Source organism: Xenopus laevis, chromosome 4L (assembly GCF_017654675.1).
Source record: "Xenopus laevis strain J_2021 chromosome 4L, Xenopus_laevis_v10.1, whole genome shotgun sequence".
Classification (NCBI taxonomy): domain Eukaryota; kingdom Metazoa; phylum Chordata; class Amphibia; order Anura; family Pipidae; genus Xenopus; species Xenopus laevis.
The window spans coordinates 22,926,914-22,951,497 of record NC_054377.1 but is presented as its reverse complement, the minus strand read 5'-3'; the positions used below and the strand labels follow the sequence as shown (position 1 = coordinate 22,951,497).

At 39.6% G+C, this 24,584-nt stretch overlaps 1 protein-coding gene across 1 annotated transcript in view; it reads left to right on the top strand.

Moving 5' to 3' along the window:
• The window catches only part of cd151.L (CD151 molecule (Raph blood group) L homeolog), a 31,427-nt gene extending 7,609 nt beyond the window's left edge, over positions 1-23,818 (top strand). Inside the window, 7 exon segments of the mRNA NM_001093398.1 lie at positions 12,738-12,828; positions 13,165-13,356; positions 15,441-15,515; positions 21,528-21,632; positions 21,722-21,880; positions 22,621-22,707; positions 22,857-23,818. Of these exon segments, the coding sequence (NP_001086867.1) occupies positions 12,745-12,828; positions 13,165-13,356; positions 15,441-15,515; positions 21,528-21,632; positions 21,722-21,880; positions 22,621-22,707; positions 22,857-22,916 (762 nt within the window). The 5' untranslated portion in view covers positions 12,738-12,744 and the 3' untranslated portion in view covers positions 22,917-23,818.
• The last annotated feature ends 766 nt before the right edge of the window (positions 23,819-24,584 follow it).

Sequence of the window (24,584 nt, the reverse complement as noted above, 5' to 3'; positions counted from 1 at the left end):
ATTTATTTAATGAGAAACCTGTTGATTTAGCAGGAATCGTCTTGCGTTTTGCTTGAGTTGCAGTGACCGCACAGAAAGCTGCTGAGGCCAGGAATCTCACAGCCAACTAATTACTGAAAGTCTGAGCGCATCCACAGCTAAAGGACAGGCATATAGCACCTCCATTAATCTGCCTGTATTTAAATCATGAGAGATAAATTAACTCATGGGTTTTTTTTTCTGACTTTTTCACTGCGCCAACTTATTGTCATATAAAACAAATAGGGCTATGATTGATATGTGTGTAGATCTTGTACACTTATGAAGGTCACAATCTGACCGAGTATCCAACATTTTAAAACTAGGTTAGCAAATATTTTTCCATCAGTGCATTATAGGGTCCCAACTGACACGAAGGCAAATCACCTGACAAATTTCATGAAATATTATTTTAATGGACAAACCCTTTAACTGTACATCCTGGTAGGAGGCTTTTAAATGCAGAGGCAGAATCTGTGTATGGACAGGCCTGTACCTGCACTGCTATAATTTGTCTCTGCTGATCTGTCTGTTCCATTGTATGACTCCCCCCCGATATACTCACTACTGACACACACACTCATCACGCTTTCATTTAGTTTCTTTTTCCTAGTACAGGTATAGGATCACTTATCCAGAAACCCGATATCCAGAAAGCTCCGAATTACAGAATGGCTGTCTCCCATAGACTCCATTTTATCCAAATAATCCAAATTTTTAAAAATGATTTCCTTTTTCTCTGTAATAATAAAACAGTAGCTTGTACTTGATCCCAACTAAGATATAATTAATCCTCCTTGGAAGCAAAACCAGCCTATTGGGTTTATTAAATGTTTAAATGAATCTCTAGTAGACTTAAGGCATGAAGACCCAAATTACGGAAAGATCCATTATCCGGAAAACCCCAGGTCCCGATCATTCTGGATTACAGGTCCCATACCTGTACTAGTATCTCTCTGCCCTCTTATTTTCTATAATGTAAATAGTCTGAAATACTTAACATAACTAGCTGCTGAAACATCATGTAGCATTTAGGTTATCTCTTGCAAATTTTTCCCTTTTTCCTTCCTTTCTGGTCTGTTACCCCATTTACATTTTCTCCTTCCACATTACTATTTTCTGACCCCTTCTTGTGTGTTCCGACTGTAAATACTCGCACTGCTTTGTCACTATGCACAGTTGTTTGTAAACTACAGAGGTTTCCAGCAAAGTATGCATGAATGAGTCATTCATCTTGTAGGATCAATGTTTACTGTGTCACATCTGGGTCGCTGAGGTTGTTTGTAGTTTTAGAGGCTGTGCCTGCAATGTAATAATGGGATCTTTCAGATTTTGTATAATGGTGTATGCTTTGCTCAGATAATATAACAAATAACTCGCCCCTGCAATAAATAACATGTAAGACATCAGACTTTTCTTTACATTATTCTATATATATTTATTAGGGATGTACCGAATCCAGGATTCGGGCATTTTCGGCAAGATTCGAATTCGGCCGAACCCTTCTGCCCGGTAAACCGAATTCGAATCCTAATTTGCATATGCAAATTAGGGGTGGGAGGAAAATGATGTGACTTTTTGTCACAAAACAAGGAAGTAAGAAATGTTTTCCCCTTCCCACCCCTAATTTGCATATGCAAATTTGTATTCGGCTGAATCTTTCACGAAGGATTCGGGGGTTCGTCCGCATCCAAAATAGTGGATTCGGTTCATCCCTAATATTTATATAGTGACTAAGGTCCCTAGAATCTTAATAGTAGAATCAATGTTGCTTGTATTGGGGATTGTCATTAAAGTCCAGATAGGGGAATTGGGTAGAGGCTCTGGCCTAGCCATTCGCCAGTGAAATAGTCAAAAATAAATGGAAAGCCAATACCTTGTCTGCTACAAACGGGTGAATCCCAAACTTTATTCCATGGTGCTCACAACACTTCAATGTTCAAACGTTTCGGGACCGCATGGCCCTTCCTCAGTGACCAGGGCCATGCGGTCCCGAAACGTTTGAACATTGAAGTGTTGTGAGCACCATGGAATAAAGTTTGGGATTCACCCGTTTGTAGCAGACAAGGTATTGGCTTTCCATGTATTGGGGATTGGACTGAAATACTGATTACAGTAAAATGTAAATGTCCTTTGTACAGGAGAAATTACACTGTTCTTAGTGGCGTTACCTGTTCAACTGATCGGATTTCCGTGACCTTTATAAAAACAATATTTGTGTTTAGCAGTTGCTGTCACATGATAAATGATCTTCTGTTATGTTTCTAAGTTCTTTCTGGCCAGCAGAAATTTCCTGTGCCACTTGACATGACCATAGCAGCGAGGAATGCTGGGAAAAATAATAGTTTACTTTATTAGGGCCTAAAGAAAGGTAGAGACTTTTACTTGTGTGTAATTGTTGGTCCTCAAGATTTTACATTTAGGAGAGAGGGGGAAGGACTGAATTGGTGGAACGTTGCCAAAAAGGCGGTTTGGGTGTTCAAAAGGGGCATTGAAGGGCGGTGGGATTGTGTGTAGAGAAAAGTGTGGCAGAAGAGATCAGGTGCTGAAAGGTGGAATTATGTGAGGTAACGTGAGGCGGCAGCACTAGCAAGTAGTCCTGTCACAATAAAAGTCCTTTTGAGGTGATTTGCATGAGAAAATGGGAGTCTCTGTTAAATGTAAATGTTAAAAAATCAGACTAGTAATAAGCTGGTTAAATTAGGTTATTTGTGAGGATGTTTTTTGGAATAAAATGCAGTTTTAATTACTCATTAGATTGCAGTTAAAACTGTGATTGCTGGTATAGAACATGGAGTATTAGTGTAAAGCCAGGGGTAAGACACTGTTTTTATTTCTGGTTTTTTTTAAACGCAGTACTGTAGGAACAGTTGTGTTGACATTGACGCCAGAAATACTCCCCTCTGTCTACCCTTTCTCAGGCTCAATGGACTGATTTAAACTTAGAAGTTGGTGGCGGCAGGGGGTTTTGGCATGTTGTCGTAGAGGAGAGCTTTTAATGGAATCTCACAGAAGCCCAGAGGAATGCCCCGGGAGGCCTTGTTCATAATATCCCTCCTTTCTGTTTTTAGTCAGGACAAAGACAACGGACTCGTTTTAAAGGGGTCCAGAGCTAAGTAAACTGTAGCCGTGTGAAAGGAAGTTTGTTGGTACCAGATAAACATACACAGACGATAAGAGCTTAAAGTATTCTAGGACTTCTTTATAATATAAGTATAAACAGCGGCACATGAATAGGTCCAAAATACAACCTATTAAACTGTTTCCTTTTTAGTAAGCGAGGCCTTCTGTCGCTGCAACTTGTTTTACTACAGATTTACAATTTTAAAACAATATTCATCAACAACATTAAAAGCAGCTTTTTCTGTCTATGGCTGCTGAAGTCTGTAAAGGCCCCCATACACAGGCCGATAAAAGCTGCAGACAGACCAAGTCGGCAGCTTATTGGCCCGTGTGTGTGGCCAGATGCCGATCAGGCAGGTTAAAAAATCCTGTTGGATCGCAGCTGCATTTTTGCATTGTGGCCTGTTATTTACATACATTTATGACCTAAATCTGCCACCTGTCACTGCCAGTGACAGGTGGGTTCCATTTATGTAAATGACTGCACAGCTACGTTTGGGCAAAAAATCCAAGTGTGCCATGGGCCTAAACGAAAATTGCTTAGCATCTTTGCGTGTAAAGCTGGCCATAGACTATTAGGCTATATTGGATGAACAAACGTCAGTTGCAATTTTCCGACCTGCAACTAACCATTCAGATTCAAATAAAGTAGCAAAGAGAACAAATCACACAATGCTCGGGCCATAAATTGACAGGCAGCAATCATTTAGTTAATGCCAGAGATACTAGTACAGTAGAATACTAGTAAGACAAATTACAGAGTACGGGGGCAAGGAGCTGAAATGTAACTTGCTGGTTTGGATATATTAGAGTTTTACGTTAGGGTTCAGTTTTCCTTGAATAAGGTCTCCTGTAAATGTATAGTCTAGGCTCAGTATTACATTTCAGCTTGGCTGATGTTGTTGGTGAGTATAACAGCTCAGTTTGTGCCTCTATAAGCCACCTTTTGTATTCAGAGCAGAGTTTTTATTTCGATGTTCCTGCTGGCATCCTGCCTGGGTGATGGCAGAGACCTCAGAGGGAAAAGGAGGGGGCGGCTGGAAACTGATTCCATAGGTGGAGCCGCCCAGGTACAACTTAACTGTTTCTGTGCCAAAGATGAATTATGTAGAATCAAACCAAATTTACTCTAGGGTGCTGTGAAATCGCTGCTTGCTTTGAACATACTCAGCTGTTGGGGCTGTTGTTTTAGGACAGTGTCAGTTTAGATACAGACAGACATCTTTGGTCTTCCAGTCTTTGCTCAGTATTTGTAAACAGCAAATTGAACAATACTGTGTTTTTTTGTGTCTCCAAATTTAAAAGGCAAAATGTGTCATTTTTATTAGGTGGTTAATTTTAATCGCAGGATTTTGTGTACAAATGCAATGTTCTTCCCTGTAATAGCAGTGTTGTAGTCACACATATCGGCCAGCTTAGACAGGAGCTAGTTAACCTGAAGGTGTGCGTTTGAACTGTGGGAAGAAACCTGAGTACCCCGAGGAAAGCCAGAGAAAGGAAATACAACATTTGCACAGATAGGTCTCTGAATCAATACCAGGATCACAGCTCTGCAAGGAGGGAAGATACCAATCTCCCTTATACCTGTTAATAAATCTCATGAAAAAATGTAAATGCAGATATTTCGTTTTTGCCTGAATAATATGTTATAATAAGTACTAATTATTATATTAAAGTCCCACCAGGGTGTAAAAATAAGTGAGAACAGTTGTATAAGGGCATATGTTCCCCATAGATAGAAAGCCATTAGTTCCAGAAGAAGTAGGGCAAACTTATTTATGTTTACATTTGCAATATTTCCTTTGAAAGGGATAATTGAAGTTGGCGATCCTTATGTTTCTGTGACCATAACACGCCAGATATCCATCAGAACACTTATTGATATAGATATCGAACAAAGACCGGGCTTCAAATGGACAACGGACATACCATATACCACTCTCTCAGAAATTCTCAAACAACATACGAATATAATGAAGCTTCTTCCAGTGAGTAGGTATCAGGAGATGGCTTTACAAATACTCCATAACTCTTAACTAACTCCGATTAGGAGATATAAAATGGGAAATTTGCCCTCAGATAGCTGCCTCAGATGTCACTCCCCCAAAGCAGATTTAATGCATAACCTATGGTCATGCCCCTCTCTTAAAAGCTTTTGGTTGGAAGTAATGACGTATGGTGCTCAGATAACCGGTAAACCTTTCCAAGCTCAATTAGAATGGGCTATGTTTAGCTGTGACGCCATTTATGCACAACTAACGAAAGCAGACAAAAACCTGATCGGAAGACTGGCTGCAGCGACACGGAAAACTATATAACAATATTGGCTGAACAAAGATCCTCCCAACATAACAGCGGAAAAACAGAAAATGCATTCTCTTTCATATGGATTGGCTAGAAACCACGACTAAAAAGGAACAAAACGCCACAAAATTCTTTAAGACATGGACTACATACATAGAAACCCTACCACAGCAACTCAGACACCTCACGGTACACACATTTAGATGTACAACATGGTACGATACAGTGTTACTAACACAACAACCTTTGGTCATGGACACCTCAGAGAATAGCTACGAGACCGACAACAACTGTATTCTGATCCTCCCGAGAGCCACTTCACCAATAGGTTGATGACCTCTTATCTACAAAGCCCTATATAAGGTCCTAACTGTTTACTGTCAATTGTCATTCAAGCTGCTAGTTTGTATTGGTTACTTAGTTAATTTTGTTACTGCGATTCAAGACATCTAACTGAATTGCACCACAGAAAAATCTTACTGTCTAGTTTTAAATGTATACTCTTTGTATGAATCTTTGATAAAAACAAGTTTAAAAAAAAAAAAAAAAATAGTTATAAGGATGTCCCACAAAAGAAAGAGGTTCTGTTTATTATTTTGGATTTTGCCGAATGCTTTGAGAAAGATTTGGCTGAATACCGAATCGAATCTGAACCCTAATTTGTATATGCAAATAAGTGAGGGGAGAGAAACCAGTTTGTTTTACTTCCTTGTTTTGTGACAAAAAGTCACATGATTCGGATTCGGTTTGGCCGGGCACAAGTATTCAGCCGAATCCTGCTGACAATGGCCTAGTTCTGTTTATTTCCAATAAGCAAAACACTGCTTCCACTTTACTAAATCACTACTTTCTAGCCGTCTCTGTTTTCCAATACAGTACATTTTTCTTCCAATTTTAGGCAAGACAGGAGCACAAGCATTCAAACAGGGTCTTTGGGATTGCCTTGTGTTGTCTTCCTGTGATTGTAGTAAGCTTGTGGCTAGGTAGGAGAGTGTCAGCCCCTGACACTTGCTTTCAAAGACAGCAAATGGCATCTCCCATGTGATTCTGGTTGCTAGCCTCTCAGGGAAAATTGGAGTATTGTTGTCTATTGTTGGCTAAGGGTTGGCATTGGACTCCAGACACATTAGGTTAAAACTACATGGGAGATTTTGATCAGATTGTGTGGGTCAGATTTTATCTGATCTCGTCAAACAACACCATGCAACAGCATGAGATTATGGGATCCGACACAATCTGCTCCCCTTATAGCTGGAATGTAAAGTCAGATCAGATAAAGTTGGATGTTATAATTTGTTCATGCATCTACATCTAACATTCAATATATTTCAACAAGGAAAAAATCAGACACTGTGAGATTTTATCTTGTCGGATGAGGACGCAACATGCTGCGTTCGCATCCGACAGTTGTGTTGGATGGAACATTTTACGTGCACATTAGCCTTTTGTATCAGTCCCATTATATTTTGACCCATGCGACTACATCTGATTTGGTGTAGTGAAGTTTACCCTTTATTTATTAACTGGACTATGCCCTACTTATGCTGCACAGTTTAGCTAGCTCCTAATTAGACAATGGCTACCATATAGCCAGCTTCTAATTGGGCACTGACTTACTGACTGTACAGTGATGATTCATATTCAAAATATAGTATAGCCAATTCCTACTGACTGCACTGTGTAGCTAGCATACTCAAGGTTAAAAAAAGGAGATACAATGTGCTGTTATTGCTGGTTCACTGGAAAATAAAGCTTTAATAAACGGCTATGAACAGTTTGTGCAATTGGGCCCTCCCACCTTTTGCCAAAATGCCACCTACGCTTAGGGGCAGCTTTATCAAGGTTTGAATAGTAAATTCAAATTTCCGGGTTTCATAATCCATACATTCAAATTTGAATCCCCTATTCAAATGGAGATTTATCACACCTCTACCATGTTAACAGTCCTAATTCGAATATTCGCCACCTAAAACCTGACGAGTTCATGTACAAGTCAATGGCAGAGGTCCGTTGAGCCATTTGGAGATGTTAATCGCCTTCCTGAAAAAATCGATTAGTACAAATTTTCAAGTTGGAGCCATTAGATCGAATAATTTGAATTAAAAAAAATTCACATGAATTCGAAACTCAACCTTTTATAAATGGGCCTCTATATACCATTCAAATTTTTCGGGTCCATTGGGCCATTTGGAGATGTTAATAGCCTTCCTGAATTTGAGAAAAACTTGATTTGTATGGATTTTCAAGTTGGAGCCATTCGATTTAATATTAGGCATTACATTTTTTTGTTAAATAACCTCCTAGTTGAATTGTGAGTATATTCGAATTAAAGAAAAATCCACATGAATTCAAAATTCGACCTTTGATAAATGGCCCTCTATGTCCCAGCCCAGATTCTATAGCCCTTGCCTAGTAACCTTAATTTAAATCCAGTTAGTCAAAATACTTATATAATACACAAAAGCCATGAATATCTTGTAAATTATATCCTTATAAACGGTGAGTTCTGATGTCATCAGTTATAAACGGTGAGTTCTGATGTCATTTCTGTCACATGACTCCCTAAAACTTGTGTATTATAATAAATAAAGTACCCCCAGTTGCAAAATATGAGGATATTAGAAGTTACCTCGGACTTCCATGACCTGTATAAAAACACTCGGCCTTCGGCCTCGTGTTTTTATATGGTCATGAAACTCCTCGGTAACTTATAATATCCTTATATTTTACAAGAGGGGGTACTTTATTCACTATATATTATATTAGCACTACAAACCAATTAAGGTAGGGTTGTTTATTCATAGGGCAGAAGGCTTATGGAGGGAGAAGCCATTCATGGCTTAGTAAGACGGAAAATGTCTGGCAGGTGCCTATTGTTTGGTGTTGTTTCCGAGCCGTGTTTGAGCTTGTGGTGTGCAAGTCACAGGCATACAGACCCAGCCAAAAGCACATTCATTGTCTGCATCTCGTCTGGATAGAGCCGTAAAAATAACTCCTTGTTCAATGGCTTGAAATATACTGCCATGCCTTTCTTTCCACTCTTGCAAAGTGTCCTTGCCTAAGGTTTCCGAAAAAATTACCAATAGGGTAAGGAGTGATGTTGAGACTAAGCGCAAACCTGGATGCCAAATATTTAGATACTGTAAAATTTTGCCAGTAACACAGATTCAGGTTGCCAAAAATCAATATCCCTGCGGGTGCACATTGGCTCGAAGGAACCCTGGAATTACTACCAGTGTCGTTCCAATAGTGAGTTACAACAAAAGGTGCTACTGACACACAATGGAATTGATTCCATTTTAACACTAATACAGCAGTTTGCTAATTTGCATCTTTATTGTTGTATTCACGTATGGGACCTGTGTACTGTGCAAATCGCTACGGTCACAAAGTAGCATGTGACTGCAATTACTCAAAAGTTCCAGGAAGAATCATGCATTGTGGGTAATAAAAAACACTGCAATTTGCATCACAAAATTGCTATTTGCACTATTTGCCACTTTAATAAGAACGATTTACAAACTTTAACGATTAAGCCCCACTTGGCCTTCCATTGTGACACCTCGGGGCAAATTTACTTATGGTCGAATATCGAGGGTTAATTAATCCTCGATATTTGACTGCCGAATTGAAATCCTTCGACTTCGAATATCGAAGTCGAAGGATTTACCGCAAATAGTTGGATCGAACGAAAAATCGTTCGATTTTTCTTCGACCTAAAAATTGTTCCAAAGCCTATGGGGACCTTCCCCATAGGCTAACATTGACTTCGGTAGGTTTTAGGTGGCGAACTAGGGGGTCGAAGTTTTTTTTTTTAAAGAGACAGTACTTCAACTATCGAATAGTCGAACGATTTTTAGTTCGAAGTCGTAGTCGAAGGTCGAAGTAGCCAATTCGATGGTCGAAGTAGCCAAAAAAAATTTCGAAATGTAAAGTTTTTTTTATTCTATTCCTTCACTCGAACTAAGTGAATGGGCCCCTGAATCTCACAAAACCAGGTTAGATAATTAAAATCATTAACAGCCACATTTGCCTATCGTTCCAAAAGCAGCAATTACACATTCATCCCAAATCTCCGTTCTATTTGCCTTCAGACTGTGCTCCTCTAAGGGTCCCTTCCGCACAGAATGGGTGTCTGTGGAAAGCTGGGTGACTTCAAATCCCAGAATCCATCACTTTAACATTAATCAAGGTGATTTGGGATTTAATGGCTGCCAGCCAAATAGTGTGAGGGAAATATTTTAAGTTAGAGGCAAATTATCATGGTTTAAGGAATCCTGTATGTCTGTGGCAGTTCAGATAGTGGTCATGTACCTTAGCCCAACTGAATAAACTCCTGTCAACAGGGATATTGCATTTTAAAGTGGCACAAATGAATAGTCCCTTAAAAAAAGTAAATTCTTATGTATTTTGTCACTTTATGTTGCTGCAGTTATCTTTTCTCTGCTCGTTTCCTGCCTGACCAGGCTCATCTCCTCCGGGAATATTCATTCTTCCTCGCCCTTCACAATTTCCATGGTGGGACGTATGTTGAGCAGGGCCGGTGCAACAGATGGTGCGGTCAATATTTTCCACGTCTTACCAGGCAACAGAAACCAAAAAGAAAAACATCCGATTAGAACACAGAAACACAGAATTTCCTTATTTTTGTGACAAAAAAAGTAGACCGATTCATTAGTTGCCTCCTAAACCCACGTTAATGAATCCTAAATGTTGGTGGTACAATTTAGGGAGAGTTAGGGTTTGGTTATTTTTAACTATATGTGTTGCATATAGTATGCCAATTACTTCATGTATAATATAACTTCATTAGTGTTGTACACAGCAGTGACTGTCCTGTCTCTGGTACTGGTTGTCTTGGCAACCTACAGGGAGTCCGTTTGTCTAGCAGTGTTGAAAGATGAGCGATCAAGGATAATAAGGGATAATAATAGATGAAAACAAAAACCAGTAGAGCAGAGAGACTTTAAAAAAAAAAAAACTCCCTTTGCTATGAAGGCAGAAGGTTAATGGTAGATTATTTGTAGAACAGACTGGGTAACTGCAAGAAAAGAAAGTAACATGCCAATTGCAGAGACTACAGACTTGGCATCTGTGTACGCAGAAGAGTTTTAACACCTCCCAGAATACATAGAAGCTTGTCTGCCCAACAGCTTAGTGGGTATATGGTGGCCATAACTTGTACTTTAAAGGAAACTCGAACTGTTGTAAGAGACCCCACACAGTTGTTGACCCCAGAATCAAATGAACAGACTTGCAGCTGCAATATGTTGGAGAAATTGAGTCCCTCTGGTTGAAAGACCAGTCATATAGACTCCTGGGCAACACAGTGATGAGCCACACACACTTTTTATTATTGTCCAAAATGATATATAGTCTGTACGTGCCATTATGGGACAGATATGGAGGAGATTATATGAGATGGGCACAGGTTCTCCACCTATTAATTCAAGGAATGTCAGAAGGCAAAAAGAAAGTGGGTGCTCAGACAGTCATTGACTTTTGGGAAAAAGTAGAAATAGATGGCAAGTGCGAAATCTGTATGTCATTCTGGCCTCTCCTTGTGGCATTGCCAGTGCCTGGTCCAACATACATACTGTAATAACTTGGTGCAACGCTAGTTCTCTGCTGTTGAGCTCCGTCATATCGGATATCAGAAATTCCGTTCCATCAGACACATATTCACCCCCATCCTGAATCCCAAATCTTGTTATACTGTGTGCCTCAGCCGAATGTGATGCCCCAGACAGAGGGGAGCGATGAGACATGCCTGGTGACTCAAAGAGACTCACTGTGATGCATTCTACTTGAATTAACTTGTTGTTGTGTGCTAGTGTTTCAGCAGTGCCTGGCTTATGTGTGTTTTTACATTCTATACAGTTTGCAAAGTTTTTTGTTATCATTTTTGGGTGTGGTTGAAAGACCCAAGTGTTTTCCACCAATGGAGAAAATGTGAATATCACTTTATGCACTTCATGGCATTGGGCAGTACTTGTGTTTTTTCCACTGATGGGAAGATGCTTCATCTGACCGTAGGGGGTTGTTTACTAAACTCTGAATGCAAAAATCACAAAAAATTCATGATTTTTTTTTTTATAAAATCGGACTTTTAAAAAAATAACGAGTTTTTCGGAACTTATTAAATCCCGAGGATGAAAACGTCAGAATCTGAAAATCTGGCATCTCAGACCTGTCGAGGTTGCATATAAGTCATATAAACAAGCTGCTGTGAAGCAATGGCGGAAATGGAAAAAAGACTATATGGCACAGGTTAAGGGTAAGGCCACACGAGGAGATTCGGGGAGATTTTGTCGCCTGGCGACTAATCGCCACGTCTTTTGCGCGACTATCTCCCCGAACTGCCTCTGCGTTTTTCCCCATAGGCTACAGCGCAAAGTCGTTTGCGCTAATGCACACGCGGCGATGCGTTTTCAATAGTCGCCCAAAGTTACCTCAGTGGCAGCATCCTGCATGGGACTTATAGTTCTGCACAATTTAGTATTATCAGCAAAAATAGAAATGCCCTCCTCCAGGTCTTTAATAAACAAGTTGAAAAGCAAAGGACCAAGTAATGACAAGACAGTGTACATCAGCCACATGCAAGCATAAGATAACACAAAGATGGCAGAAAAAGTCTATAATATGGACTGGGAGCTTTTCAAGATATTAAAGGGGTTGTTCACATTCAAAAAAAAAAATTCAGTTCAGTTGTTTTCAGATAGTTCAACAGAAATAAAGACTTTTTCCAATTACTTTCTATTTTCTATGAGTGACCAAATTCTTCCTAGTTCTTCTAATATTGAAGTGTAAATTTAATTTTTCACCTTTCTAAAGCAGCTCGGGGGTGGGGGTCACCGACCCTCTAAACTGTTCTAAATTGATACATTTAGTTGACACGTTTCTCATCTTTGTCCCTGCTAAGCAGAATCCCTGGGTTTCATTAAAGGCAGCTGTTGGAATTGATACAGTAGTTGCTAGTACTCTAAAGATGCTGCAGAAAAATGTTATCAACTAAATGTTGCAAAATTGTAACAGTTCAGAGTCTGCGCCTGAATTACTGAGTGTCAGACTCAAACACCAGAGACAGGAACATTCAACTTTAAACTTAGATTTTGGAAAAACAGTAAAAAAATATATATTGGAGAGCAATTGAAAAAAGTCTTTATTTCTGGAGAACAATCTGAAAACAACTCAACTGAAAAACTAAAACCCTCATTAAGGATTTATTAAAGCTGGGCTCCTCGTATCCCCTTTTGTTTCCATCCTGACCTCCCATTTCATTTGTGTTTCAGAGTCACAATGAGCGAGTTCAATGAGAAAAAGGAGACCTGCGGCACTATTTGCCTGAAATACCTGCTTTTCACCTTTAACTTTTTCTTCTGGGTGAGTAAACCGTGCGAAAGACTCGTGATATGCTGTACTTGGTACGGGTGATGACACATGGGTCACTTTATAACCCACGGGATATCTCCTCCTCTGCAGGTGCCCAAGAATACTGAAATATAAATCACAGTTGGTAAAACATAGGGATCAAAAACATGCAGCGATTTAGATTCATAGTAACATAGTAAGTTAGGTTGAAAAAAGACACAAGACCATCAACCTTTTAACTCTTATCAGCAAGTATCAGTGGCACCCTGGCATTGTCTGTATTGCCATGACATGTGCCCAAATTTATTGGCAGCCGTATAATTTTTCTTTGTTTTTCCCTCCATGCAGTTGGCAGGCCTGGCAGTAATGGCCGTGGGGATCTGGACACTGATCCAGAAAAGCGATTACATTAGTCTTCTGCCTTCCAACACTTATGCAGCCACCGCCTACATTCTGGTCATTGCCGGAGCTATCGTTATGGTAACAGGCATCCTGGGATGTTGTGCCACTTTCAAGGAGAGAAAAAGTCTGCTCAAAGTGGTGAGTTAGCCCCTTCATTAGTCATTTTGTGTGATGTTCTTGGGCGGCTTCTTGCCTTACCCATAGCTTTTTGCTTTGTAAGCAGTGATGGAATTGGGGAGGGATGCACAGGGATGCCAACCCTTCACTTTTTTTATTTTTGTGAAATAGCATCCCCTCAGTGGAGATGCAAGAGTTTTGAATCCCAGAACTTTATTTTGCTCTTCTCCACTTTTTCATGCAAATAAAATGAAGAGGTAAAATATAGTATATTTAAATATATATATATATAGAGGGTAAAGGAGAGCAAAGATTGCTAGGAGAGAAGTAGGGAAGAGGCAGAGTTGTGTTAAACAGATAAAGGATGTGGAGGCATCAGAGAGGGTTATAGAGAAAAGGAGAGAAGAAGAAAACATAGGTAATATAGAATATGATGGGGTTGTGCTATGTTATAACACACAATACACAGGCAAGGAGCTGTGTTTGCAGAAGATTTGCTTTAAAGTGGGTGAAACCAGAATGTATTGGTGTGTGAGGCATATTATAACAATGGGTGTGGCTTATGGTTGTGGGAGGGGCTTGTTTTAGCATGCCACGCTATGCTCACCACAAACAGCATCCCTCTACTTTTTTTTTTTCACTCCAATTCAAGCACTGATTGTAAGCTCTTGTGGGCAATGGTGTGTCTTAAAGGAGAAGGAAAGGTTAAAACTAAGTCAACTTTATCAGAAAGGTCTATATAAATACACCAGTAAACCCTCAAAGTAATGCTGCTCTGAGTCCTCTGTCAAAAGAAACACCACATTTCTTTCCTTCTATTGTGTATACATGGACTTCTGTGACAGACTTCCTGTTTTCAGCTTAAACCTCCAGGGCTACGGCTTGAGCATGCTCAGTTTGTTCCTCTCTCCCTCACCCCCTCCATTTCCCCCCTCCCTCCTCCCCTCCCTGCTGTAATGTGAGCCCAGAGCTATGAGTTAACAGGGGGATATTTAGGCAGGAAGTGATGTCACGGCAAGCTAAACTGCCTTGGCTTTCCTTCTCCTTTAAATCCCCTGTACTTCTCTGTATCATGGAATGCGTAGCTGAATATCTACATGGTTTTGCTGTTTACAGGTTAGTCATTTAATAGCAGTAGTCATATACAGTGCCTTATATTGCAATGTAGAAATAACATAAGAGGTTAATGGTCTCTACATACTGATAGTAGCACCTCTCTAAATATGTACGTACTGGGTCTTTGGGCTAGTCCGCCGATCCCAGTAATGCAAGTGTAATGTTAGGAATGCTGGCAGTGTGTGGATCACTCTCCCCCATTCACTCCTCCCTAATACTTGTCTTTAACGCTTTCCTTACCCATCTCCTTCATGGCTTCCAGCAATGCAGCACAGGCTGCTGCCATCTGTTGGTAACATGAATAATAGCTACAAAATGCACATAAACAAAGCTAGTCTTGCCTGCCTAATACATGTAGGGGTATATTAAACCTTGGATAAGTCCAGCCAGGTTTAGTGCAGTTCGGGAGCTGTTCACAACACACACAACAATATATAGTGAATAAAGTACCCCCTCTTGTAAAATATAAGGATATTATAAGTTACAGTCATGGAACTCCGAGGTAACTTCTAATATCCTCATATTTTGCAACTGGGGGTACTTTATTTATTATAATACACACGGTTCAGTGAGTCATGTGACAGAAATGACATCAGAACTCACCGTTTATTACTGATGACATCAGAACTCACCGTTTCTAAGCATATCATTTACAAGATATTCATGGCTTTTGTGTATTATATAATTATAATGCAGCACGCAGGTGAAGGGATCGGAGGTCAGCATGTGACAGAGACCCCTACATTAATGTAGGCGTAATTTGCTAATACTTTGCTGTCTTCCTGTCTTTATATTTTTGCTGCTTGTATGTATCTCACTGTTCTTTATATATTCTCATTTTATGGTGTTAGCTACTTTTTCACGTTTGCTGATTTTTAGTAACAATAAAGTTTCGACGTAAACATCCTTTGTAACATTCTAAATATCTGCAGAGAAAATAATTTAAAAAATGTAATCTGATTTAATCTGTTTTTTTTTTTTGTTTTCAGTATTTTATCCTGTTGTTGTGCATCTTTATCCTAGAGGTCCTGGCAGGAATTCTGGCCTATATTTACTACCAGCAGGTAAGTAGGGCTGCTAAGTGCACGTATGCAGGGAAGGTTGGAGCAAAGTGAAATGGAATTTTCAGGAAATGTGTAATCGTCACATAATATGCAAGAGCCATGAATGAGGATATTAGAAGTCACCTTGGAGTTCCATAACCTGTATAAAAACACTGCCTTCAACCTCAGGCTTTTATATGGTCATGGAACTCCAAGGTAAAGTACCCCCTGTTGCAATATATGAGGATATTAGAAGTCTCCTCGGAGTTCCATGACCTGTATAAAAGCACTCTGCCTTCAGCTATAGAGTATGTGAATCAAGAAGCAAAAGGCAGGATACCTGCTAATTAGTGTTTATTGTGCCTCCACACGACATGTTTCAGGCAGCAAAGGCCCTTTTTCAAGTGTGTACAAATCACAGTGAAAGTTTGCTTTAAAGGATCACACCCCTACCAATATAAAATGTGGCTACAAGTGAAATGTTAATAGATAAACCATTGACCCATAAAAGTGTGTATAAATTTTAAAACATAAAAGTCCATAAAAATTGTGTCATCGTGAAGATGGCATGTGGTGTCCTCCAAATCCATCTGTAGTTCCAGTATTTATGAATGAGTGCACTCCTCTCAAAAAGTTCACCATAATTTAGTGAAGTCAAACTGCACATAAAAAAAATACAATAAATAATTACTTGAAGGAACTGCTCATCAAAAGAGCCTACCTAAGGGAGACCTTGTTTCAACTGCCTGTATAATTAGTAACATTCAAGTTTGCTCATTTTTTTGCAATAGGTCTTACCCATGGTCGATATTTGCAATGTTGTATTATAAATAAAACATTAATGCTATTTGTCAATTTGCTTACATTTTACAATAAGTCTTACCCATAGTCCGTATCTGCAACATTGTATTCTAATCAAAGCAGAAGTCAATATCTGTGAAGGAAGAGATACATATATGAACAACCTGATTACAAAAATCATTTAAACCTGAAGGAGCCAATGTGTTCATTCGTTTTATCCAATATCCGTTGTCCAAGGGACTTTTTTACATCACCTCCTCTTTTTTCCAAAATTATTTTTTCTAGTACCAGCCATCTAAAATGGCTTAGATTATGGCCATGATTATAAAAATATCTAGAAACAGATGTATCAGTATCCGCATTAGCTTTGTAGTTCCTTATGTTCTTTAATCCGCTCCTTTACTGATCTTATAGTTTATCCTATGTAAGCCATGCCGCATGGACATTTTAACATGTACACAACATTTTTTGTTTCACACGTAAAAAAATCTTTTATCTTTATTGAGGTACCTTTTGTCGGGTGGTTAACTGTATTGCCCTTCATAATCGATAGACAACAGATGCAATTAAGGCATGGAAAGGTTCCTCTTTTTTAAAGTTTTAGCAAATCCAGCAATAGTGTGGTTACAATCAGAGGGGCAAAGTATATCTCTCAGTGATTTCCCTTTTGTATAACAAAAAAGGGGAGGTTGTTTATATAGACATCCATATTGTTTGTCTTGTCTCAAAATAGGCCAATACTGTTTTTTATAATTTTTTCAATACATTTGCTTTGTTTTCCATATTTTGTTACAAACGGTACCCTTTCCATGTCACTTTTTGCTTTCCCTTTTGCGTGTAAAGCTGACCATAGACTCATAGATCCGCTCGTTTGGCGATGTGCTGGCCATAGACTCAAAGCTCCACTCTTTTGGCGCCCAACTAGCGGATCTTTCCCCAATATGCCACTAACGTCATGGCTATATCGGGGGTAATTCGAACGTTTGGCCGACAGGTCGGTCGGTTAAAAATCAAAACCAAGACCCGTCGGAAGCCCCCATACACGGGCAGATAAGCTGTCAAATTGGTCCAAACGACAGATATCGGAAGCTTTATCTGCCCGTGTATGGCCACCTAAAGAGCCCCTTCCGGTCTATTCGACTGACCTCCTCCATAAGCGATACTAACTTTCTCTTTTTGTACCCTCTAGTAAGTTATTTGTTGGTTAAGTTCTGCATAGAGGACCAGAAATGGTCATCATCAGAGGAGATTCGTCTTGCTCTAATATACTATCCTTTAGGGATTGCATTAATAATATTTGGATTATGAAAACTGTCACAAGATAGAAGGGTGTTACGATCTGTGGGTTTAGAAAACATCTGAGTTATAATCTGTTGGCCACAGAGACTTATATTAACATCAAGGAAATTACTAGTAATTCACTAGTAAATTTGATAGTGGGATGTTTTTGATTTGCCTCTTCAATCATCTGGTGAAACAACACATCTGTTCCTTCCCATATAACCAGAACATCATCCACAAATCTCCAATATTTGATAATATGATTGTTATATGGTCCTTTTATAAATAGCTTCTGTTCCAAATAATGGACAAAAATGTTAGCAAATGATGGAGCAACCGCTGCTCCCATCGACATGCCCTGGCGTTGCCAGAAGTATTGATCGTGGAATCTGAAGTAGTTAAACAGTCAATTAGAAAATATATCAAGTGGTGTGACAGGTTAGTTTCCAAAAGCGCTTACTCTGCCTTCAGCCTCCTGCTTTTATATGGTCATGGAACTCCTCATTAACTTATAATAGCTTTATATTTACAAGAGGGGGTACTTTATTCACTATATAATGGAAGAGACTGTGTTCCTTTAAACTTTGTGCAAATATGTTTAGCTACCAAATGCAATGCCATATGCTACATCTCTCACCTGCTTATTTCTGATCTTGCCCCCGCCCGCACCTTGTGTCTCATTCCCTTCCCCTTTAGATTGTAAGCTCTTTTGCACAGTACTGGTTGTTATGTACAGTATGTAACTCTGTATGTTCTACGTATGTAATTCATGTGATTTCTTTGTATAAACACATTTATTTTACAGTGCTGCATAGTATGTTGGCGCTCTAAAAATTCATGTTAATAATAATAATAATAATAATAATAATATTCTTGTAACGGTGTAGATTTGCTGGTTGTCTGTAGAAGATGTTCTGTTCTCAGTAAGTCATTTATGACCCAGGGTTATTCCAGATGTCTGCAACAAATAAAAAACAATATGCTCTTAAGGGTGGCCATACAAACAGAGCGGATTTCTCCCCGATATGCCCACCTTTAGGTGGGCTATATCGGGCTGATCTGTTTGTGGGCCTTAGGGCCCAATGATCAGATCTAAATGTAAGGAATATGTCGGATTACTGGACTACATCAACGTACAGATGCGATCCGACGGGATATTTACCCCTGCCCGATCCACATCTGCCCTCACACGTGCCAACAAACTGCTGACTTGGTCTGTCCGCAGCTTTTATCGGCCCGTGTATGGCCACCTTTAGGCAGTACCTTTGTTATCCTTACAACCTCTTATAGGTCACTGTTGGGTACAACACCTTATTGCAAGGTTGCAAATACATTATTTTTGTTATGATTATAGAGTATAGTATTTATGGAGCCACCTACATGTCCCTACAGGATTAGAAGAGGATGTACTTGTATAATGGGCGTTCAGCAGGTTGTGTTCCTTACAAAGACATCTTGAAACCCCTCACTTTTAACCAATAAGAACTTTCAAAATATTGCCTGAGGGCCCCATTTGTATTTGGTTTTTAAGACCTCCTAACCCCTCAGTTCCCACAACCTTTCTTCCCCTAAATGCGTATTGCTTTTTTGCACCTGGCTTTAACAAATACAGCTGGCCCAGATGCCTGTCATGCATGGGTGGCGTGTATCACCCTCTCTTTATAGGATAAGTACAGATTTGCCAAGTATACCAGTGCTTTTAGCTAATCTAATCTGCATTTAATTACAGTACGTTCCACCCTGCAGGCGCCTAAAGGCAAAAAAAAAAAAAGCCTCGGTGCAATGGGAAAGATTATAAATTTGGCAGCAGATCACTTACCAACAGGGTTGCCTTAATTACACGGAAAGCAAACATTAATGACATATTCTCTTTCCAAAATCACATCATGTCTTAACGTTACCATTTTGATAGGAGTGACTAATTTCTGCCATCATTTTAATAATTTTATAAAGATGTACTTTTCCCACGCTGGAAGCTATGATCATTCCAGGGTTGAACAATACTAAATCGCTAGGCGGTTGTTCAGAAAGTAATTTTACTCTATAGATTTACAGTAACCAATCGGAAATTCATTCAGTTGCAGTATTCTGATTGGTTGTTGTAGGTGACTATTCTGGAGGAAAATTGACATCTCTTCTTATTCAGAGGAAGGGAGAAACAATCCTTAGCAAGTATTAGTAAGCTGATTTAACCTCATGGGGGAGGAATTCTTTGTAAAAAACAATTGTATTATTCCCTGGGTGAATTACTACCTCTCGGAATCCGAATATATGCTGCTATTTGCTAGAAAGGCACCCGTCCCGTTAGATACAATTTCAGCAGAATGCCCCCAAAAAAGCACTTGTGTTTTGGCATTTCTTGGGTCATCAGGTGTTTTCTTACAATATCAGTCGTAGTTCCGAACCTGGTTCAGTACCCTGCCTCTTGCCCTCTGCCTGTGCCTTTATGTATCTGTGCTTAACTCTTGCTGTGTACCTGTCTCTCCCTCCATGCTGCAGTGTGCTCCGTTCTGCTCACAGGTAAAGAAAGCTCCATCCTGATTGGCTGCTTCATTCCCCACCACCTTTCTATCATTGGCTTACCAGAACAGTGGCCTTTTATTCTGCAACTTATTGTATTGTTAGTGTATAATTTAGGCATATACTCTTTAAATCATTAAACACTTTATTCAAACCTATAATTTAGATTTCAGCATTTTGTCTGCTATAGTAGCATATGGCACACCACCCAAAATTAGCCATTGCCTCATACCATTACCATTGAGTATTCTGCACCAGCATATTTTAGTGGAGAATTGTAGAGACCATCATTTCTCATTTACTTAAATAGGAAATACGTGACAGCGCTGATACTTTGGTTTTCAGCCCACAAATGGTCTAGTGAGTATTAACCAGTACTGTCAGGTGTTTTCCATTGATATAAATGGGAGGCAGCAGAAGCAGTTGCCAGCACTTTTCTATCAGTTTAAATATGCAGCCGAGAACACCCGCTTATGACATTTTGTCTGAAAATTAAGCAGCTGATAATGAAGTAGGTAAAAAGTCCATGTTCATCTGTCCCCCTTTCTAAACAGAAGAAGGCATATACTATACACACTATAAGCTCACACAATGTTGTTTAATATATGGGGATAAAAACACTGGTTATAAATGGGGTATAGTCTTTACTACAGAAGGATTTCTGATTATTTCAGTGTTAAAGGTGAAGTAAAGTTTAACAAATAAAGTAGGCTAGATGTACATTATGTTTTGGGCTTCTGTACCAGCCCAAGGAAACCACAGCCCTTTAGCAGTAAAGATCTGTGTCTCCAAAGATGCCCCAGTAGCTCCCCATATTTTTTTCTGCTGATTCACTGCACTTGCTCTGTGCTGCTGTCAGTTACTGAACTGAGGGACCGACTCAAAATATACAGTACACATAGAATATAAATGTCACAATATAAGGCTGATTAGTAAATAATAAAGATAATTGCTACATGGCAGCTAATAAACTAATGCAACTAGCATCAGAATTTTATAATCAGCCCTGTAGCATCATCTTATATTACAGGACAACCTCATTTCTGCTTGATAATTTGCAACGACCCCTAAGCTTAGCTTCTCAACAGCTGCTCAGAGCCCACTGAGCATGTGAGTGTCACAGACACTTTCCAAGATGGTGACCCCCTGTGACAAGTTTGAAGTCCTGGATCGTTACTGCTATTGAGAAGCTGAAGATTTAGGCTGGGGCAATAGGTTCAGTATATAAAATATGGTATTTTTAGCTACATTCATAGGGTTTAGTTCTCCTTTAAGTTTCACTTTGACATTTGTGGTAGGCAAGTGTCTAATTTGTTCATTGCATAACTTAGGAGTGGTGGTCAGTCATACAGTAAGTTTGCATCGTTCAGCAAGAAAAAGAGACATTGCTGCTGTATCCTGTTTTAACATTGTACCCTCTGTCCCATTCAGCTGAATACAGAGCTCAAGCAGAGCCTCAAGCAAACTATGACCACAAAGTACAAACAGCCGGGAGAGGAGAAAGTGACCAATGCTGTTGACAAACTGCAGCAAGAGGTGAGTGTGGGCTTCTTTCCTCCTCCCAGTGTTTCCCCCTTGGAACTACTAAGCTTGTAGTTACAACTCTACTTTCTCTGCTCACTTAGTTCAAGTGCTGCGGCAGTAATAATTCTGACGACTGGAGGGATAGCATGTGGATTAACTCTCCTGAGGCTGAAAAGCGCTTAGTTCCCGACAGCTGCTGCAAGACGGTTACTCAGCGTTGTGGAGTTCGGGATCACCCATCCAATATCTACAAGGTGGAGGTAGGAGATATATATCAGCATTAACCTTTCTTCAGTAAGACTTTTTGTATTCTGCAACTGATTAGGACAAGCTATGCCTTTCCCTCCTTCACCACACCAGCCTTTTCCTTAGATTTACTAGTCCTCAATGTTCACAACATCAGCCAGGATATCCTTTCTCTTTATCTGCCCCTTTTCTACATCCTTCCTTGTGTTCTGCATTGTAAGATACACAAAGCCTTATTTGTTGCCCTTCAGGGATTCATCCAGGAAGGAGGAACTGTGCCAAAATAAGCACCAGATATGCCATTTTTGTTCTGGGCATAAACACATTTGTGCTAGGCTAAACCACTACTTCTGTGCTAGGCACTGGGCCTATACCACTACGCCCAACCTTGGTTGAGCTTTTATAGCAGCTGTGTTCCCATAAGGAAGAGGCTGCCCTTTGGGTTTTAACTGGATGCATCATGGATGGGCATGGACACCTCACGCTGAACTGCAGAATACCATACTAATAAAATGATTATTTTTAGAGTTTGATAGCCCTTCCTTCCTGTATTATTTATGCATAGAGCCACCACGTGTGCAGTGGAAGGATCTGAATTATAGAGATAGGGTGGAAAGGTTGAGCTCAGGATTCCGAGCAGCAGCATTGACTTTGTATAGTGCTGGCTGCTACTGGAGATATAGAATATGCTTTAACAGAATCGGTAAGAGATAATGCTCCTCTTTGTGACAGTGTCTCACATCTCTTCCCCAAGGGTGGCTGTATCACCAAGCTTGAAAGCTTTATTCGGGCTCATCTGCTAATCATAGGCGCCGTGGGGATTGGCATTGCCTGTGTTCAGGTAAGTGGCTTTCTGTGTATTTTCAAAAACGTACATGTTCACTATGTTGTCCCCCCATCAGTCTAACCTTTGCGACCCTATTATCCAAATATCTTACCGTGCATCTTCCTAATTGTATTCTTGTTTCTTTTTTCCCCCATCTTTTTTAGCTTTTTGGTATGATTTTCACCTGCTGCCTGTACAGGAGCCTAAAGTCGGAGCCATATTGAGAACACTTAAGACTTGTTGCTTTTTTCCCTGCTGACAACACATCCTGCTGCCTTAAAACACATCCCTGGCACTGAGGCCTATCTTGGTCCCTTTGTAATGGCAGATTACGTCATTATTAACATTCAGCATTTCATAACACATGCACTGTGTGGAACCTTTGGATCACTGTTGTTTTTATCCCATGATATTATCAGCCTGTGACTGTATCCAGTGCCAAACAAGAACATAACCAAGTCCCCATGTTAGAGACTGCAAAACAAGACAAACCCTTCCTCTGCTTACTAACATTTGCTGATATTAGCATCCATATTTAGAGATATTTCCTCTCCAGACTATTTTAAAAAAGACATGTGGAAGTTGCACCAAATGATAATCTCCAGGTAGCAACTCCCTGTCCTACCCTATGACTGATCTTCGGTCCTTCTTTTCAATCCAGATGACTTGGTATTCTTCAAGAGGAGCTTCAAGAATGGGCATTGGCCATAATTTGCAATGGCATTGTCTGGTAAACATCCCATGCAAGAAAATCAGTTACTATTTGGCAAATTGATGGAAAAATGCACATTAACTTACAGTATTTTTATATAGTGAACCGATATAGAAGAGCGGGAGTGGTTTGGTGTTTCCAATAACTTAGTTGGGTTATTAAGAAAATGCAGAAGTGTTCTATAAATCATCTCCTGTTTAGCACACTTGCCCTTTTAAGACCCAGGTGGTACACTATTTCCATGACATTTTATAACTCAGTTTTACTGCACCCTGCTGCAAAGTATTTAAACAGTCTTATCCCCATTAGGGCCCTCTTTACTCTTGGGTATCCAGCAGTATCTGGGTGTGCTCTCCCTCTAGTCATAAGCCTGGTTATAGGCATATATTGCAATGGTTGTAATCAATTTTTAATGAATTATGAACTCAAACCTCTACTTTCTATTAAACTGCCGGCATACTCTTTTTTTCAAGCTCCAGGTCTCAAAGTGGAAAGGACTAAAAGCCAAGTTAATGAATATAAATTCTTTTAGGGTGCCTTTTAAATAGTATTTTATACTGTTGCCCTTTTTTGTAAAGGGGCAATTTTATTGTTAGCATGTCCCCCTTAATTCTTGTCAGGGAAAAGGATTGCAAAATTCTGAATTTGAAAGATGATCAAAAATCAGTACAGTGTGCAGTAACAATAGTCTGAACTTTATATAGACTAGAATTCTTCAATAATATGCAGCTAGGGCCTAAGTTTAATTAGTATGCCCCCTTATTTCTTCTGCCATGATTTGTACCCCCTGGACTCCCTTGTTTTTCATTTAGAATTTCTTGTTCATGTTGTCTCTCTGAAGTGGTCCACAGTGGCTCATTCATCCCAGCACACAGTTAATTAACATATCTAAATATATATCTGGTTGCTGGGGACCAAATTAACCCTAGCAACCAGACAGTGGTTTGAATGAGAGACCGGAAGATGAATAGGATAGGATTGAATAGAACGACAAGTAATGGTAAAATCGTAGCCTTACAGAGTGAAAGGTTCTTGGCTGCTGGGGTCAGAGACCCCCATTTAAGAGCTGAAAAGAGGAAGGAAAACAAGTAAAAAGATATAACAATTGAAGACAAACACTTTTTGAAAAGGTGCTAAGAATAGGCCATTCTCTAACATATTAAAAGTTAACATGTATATA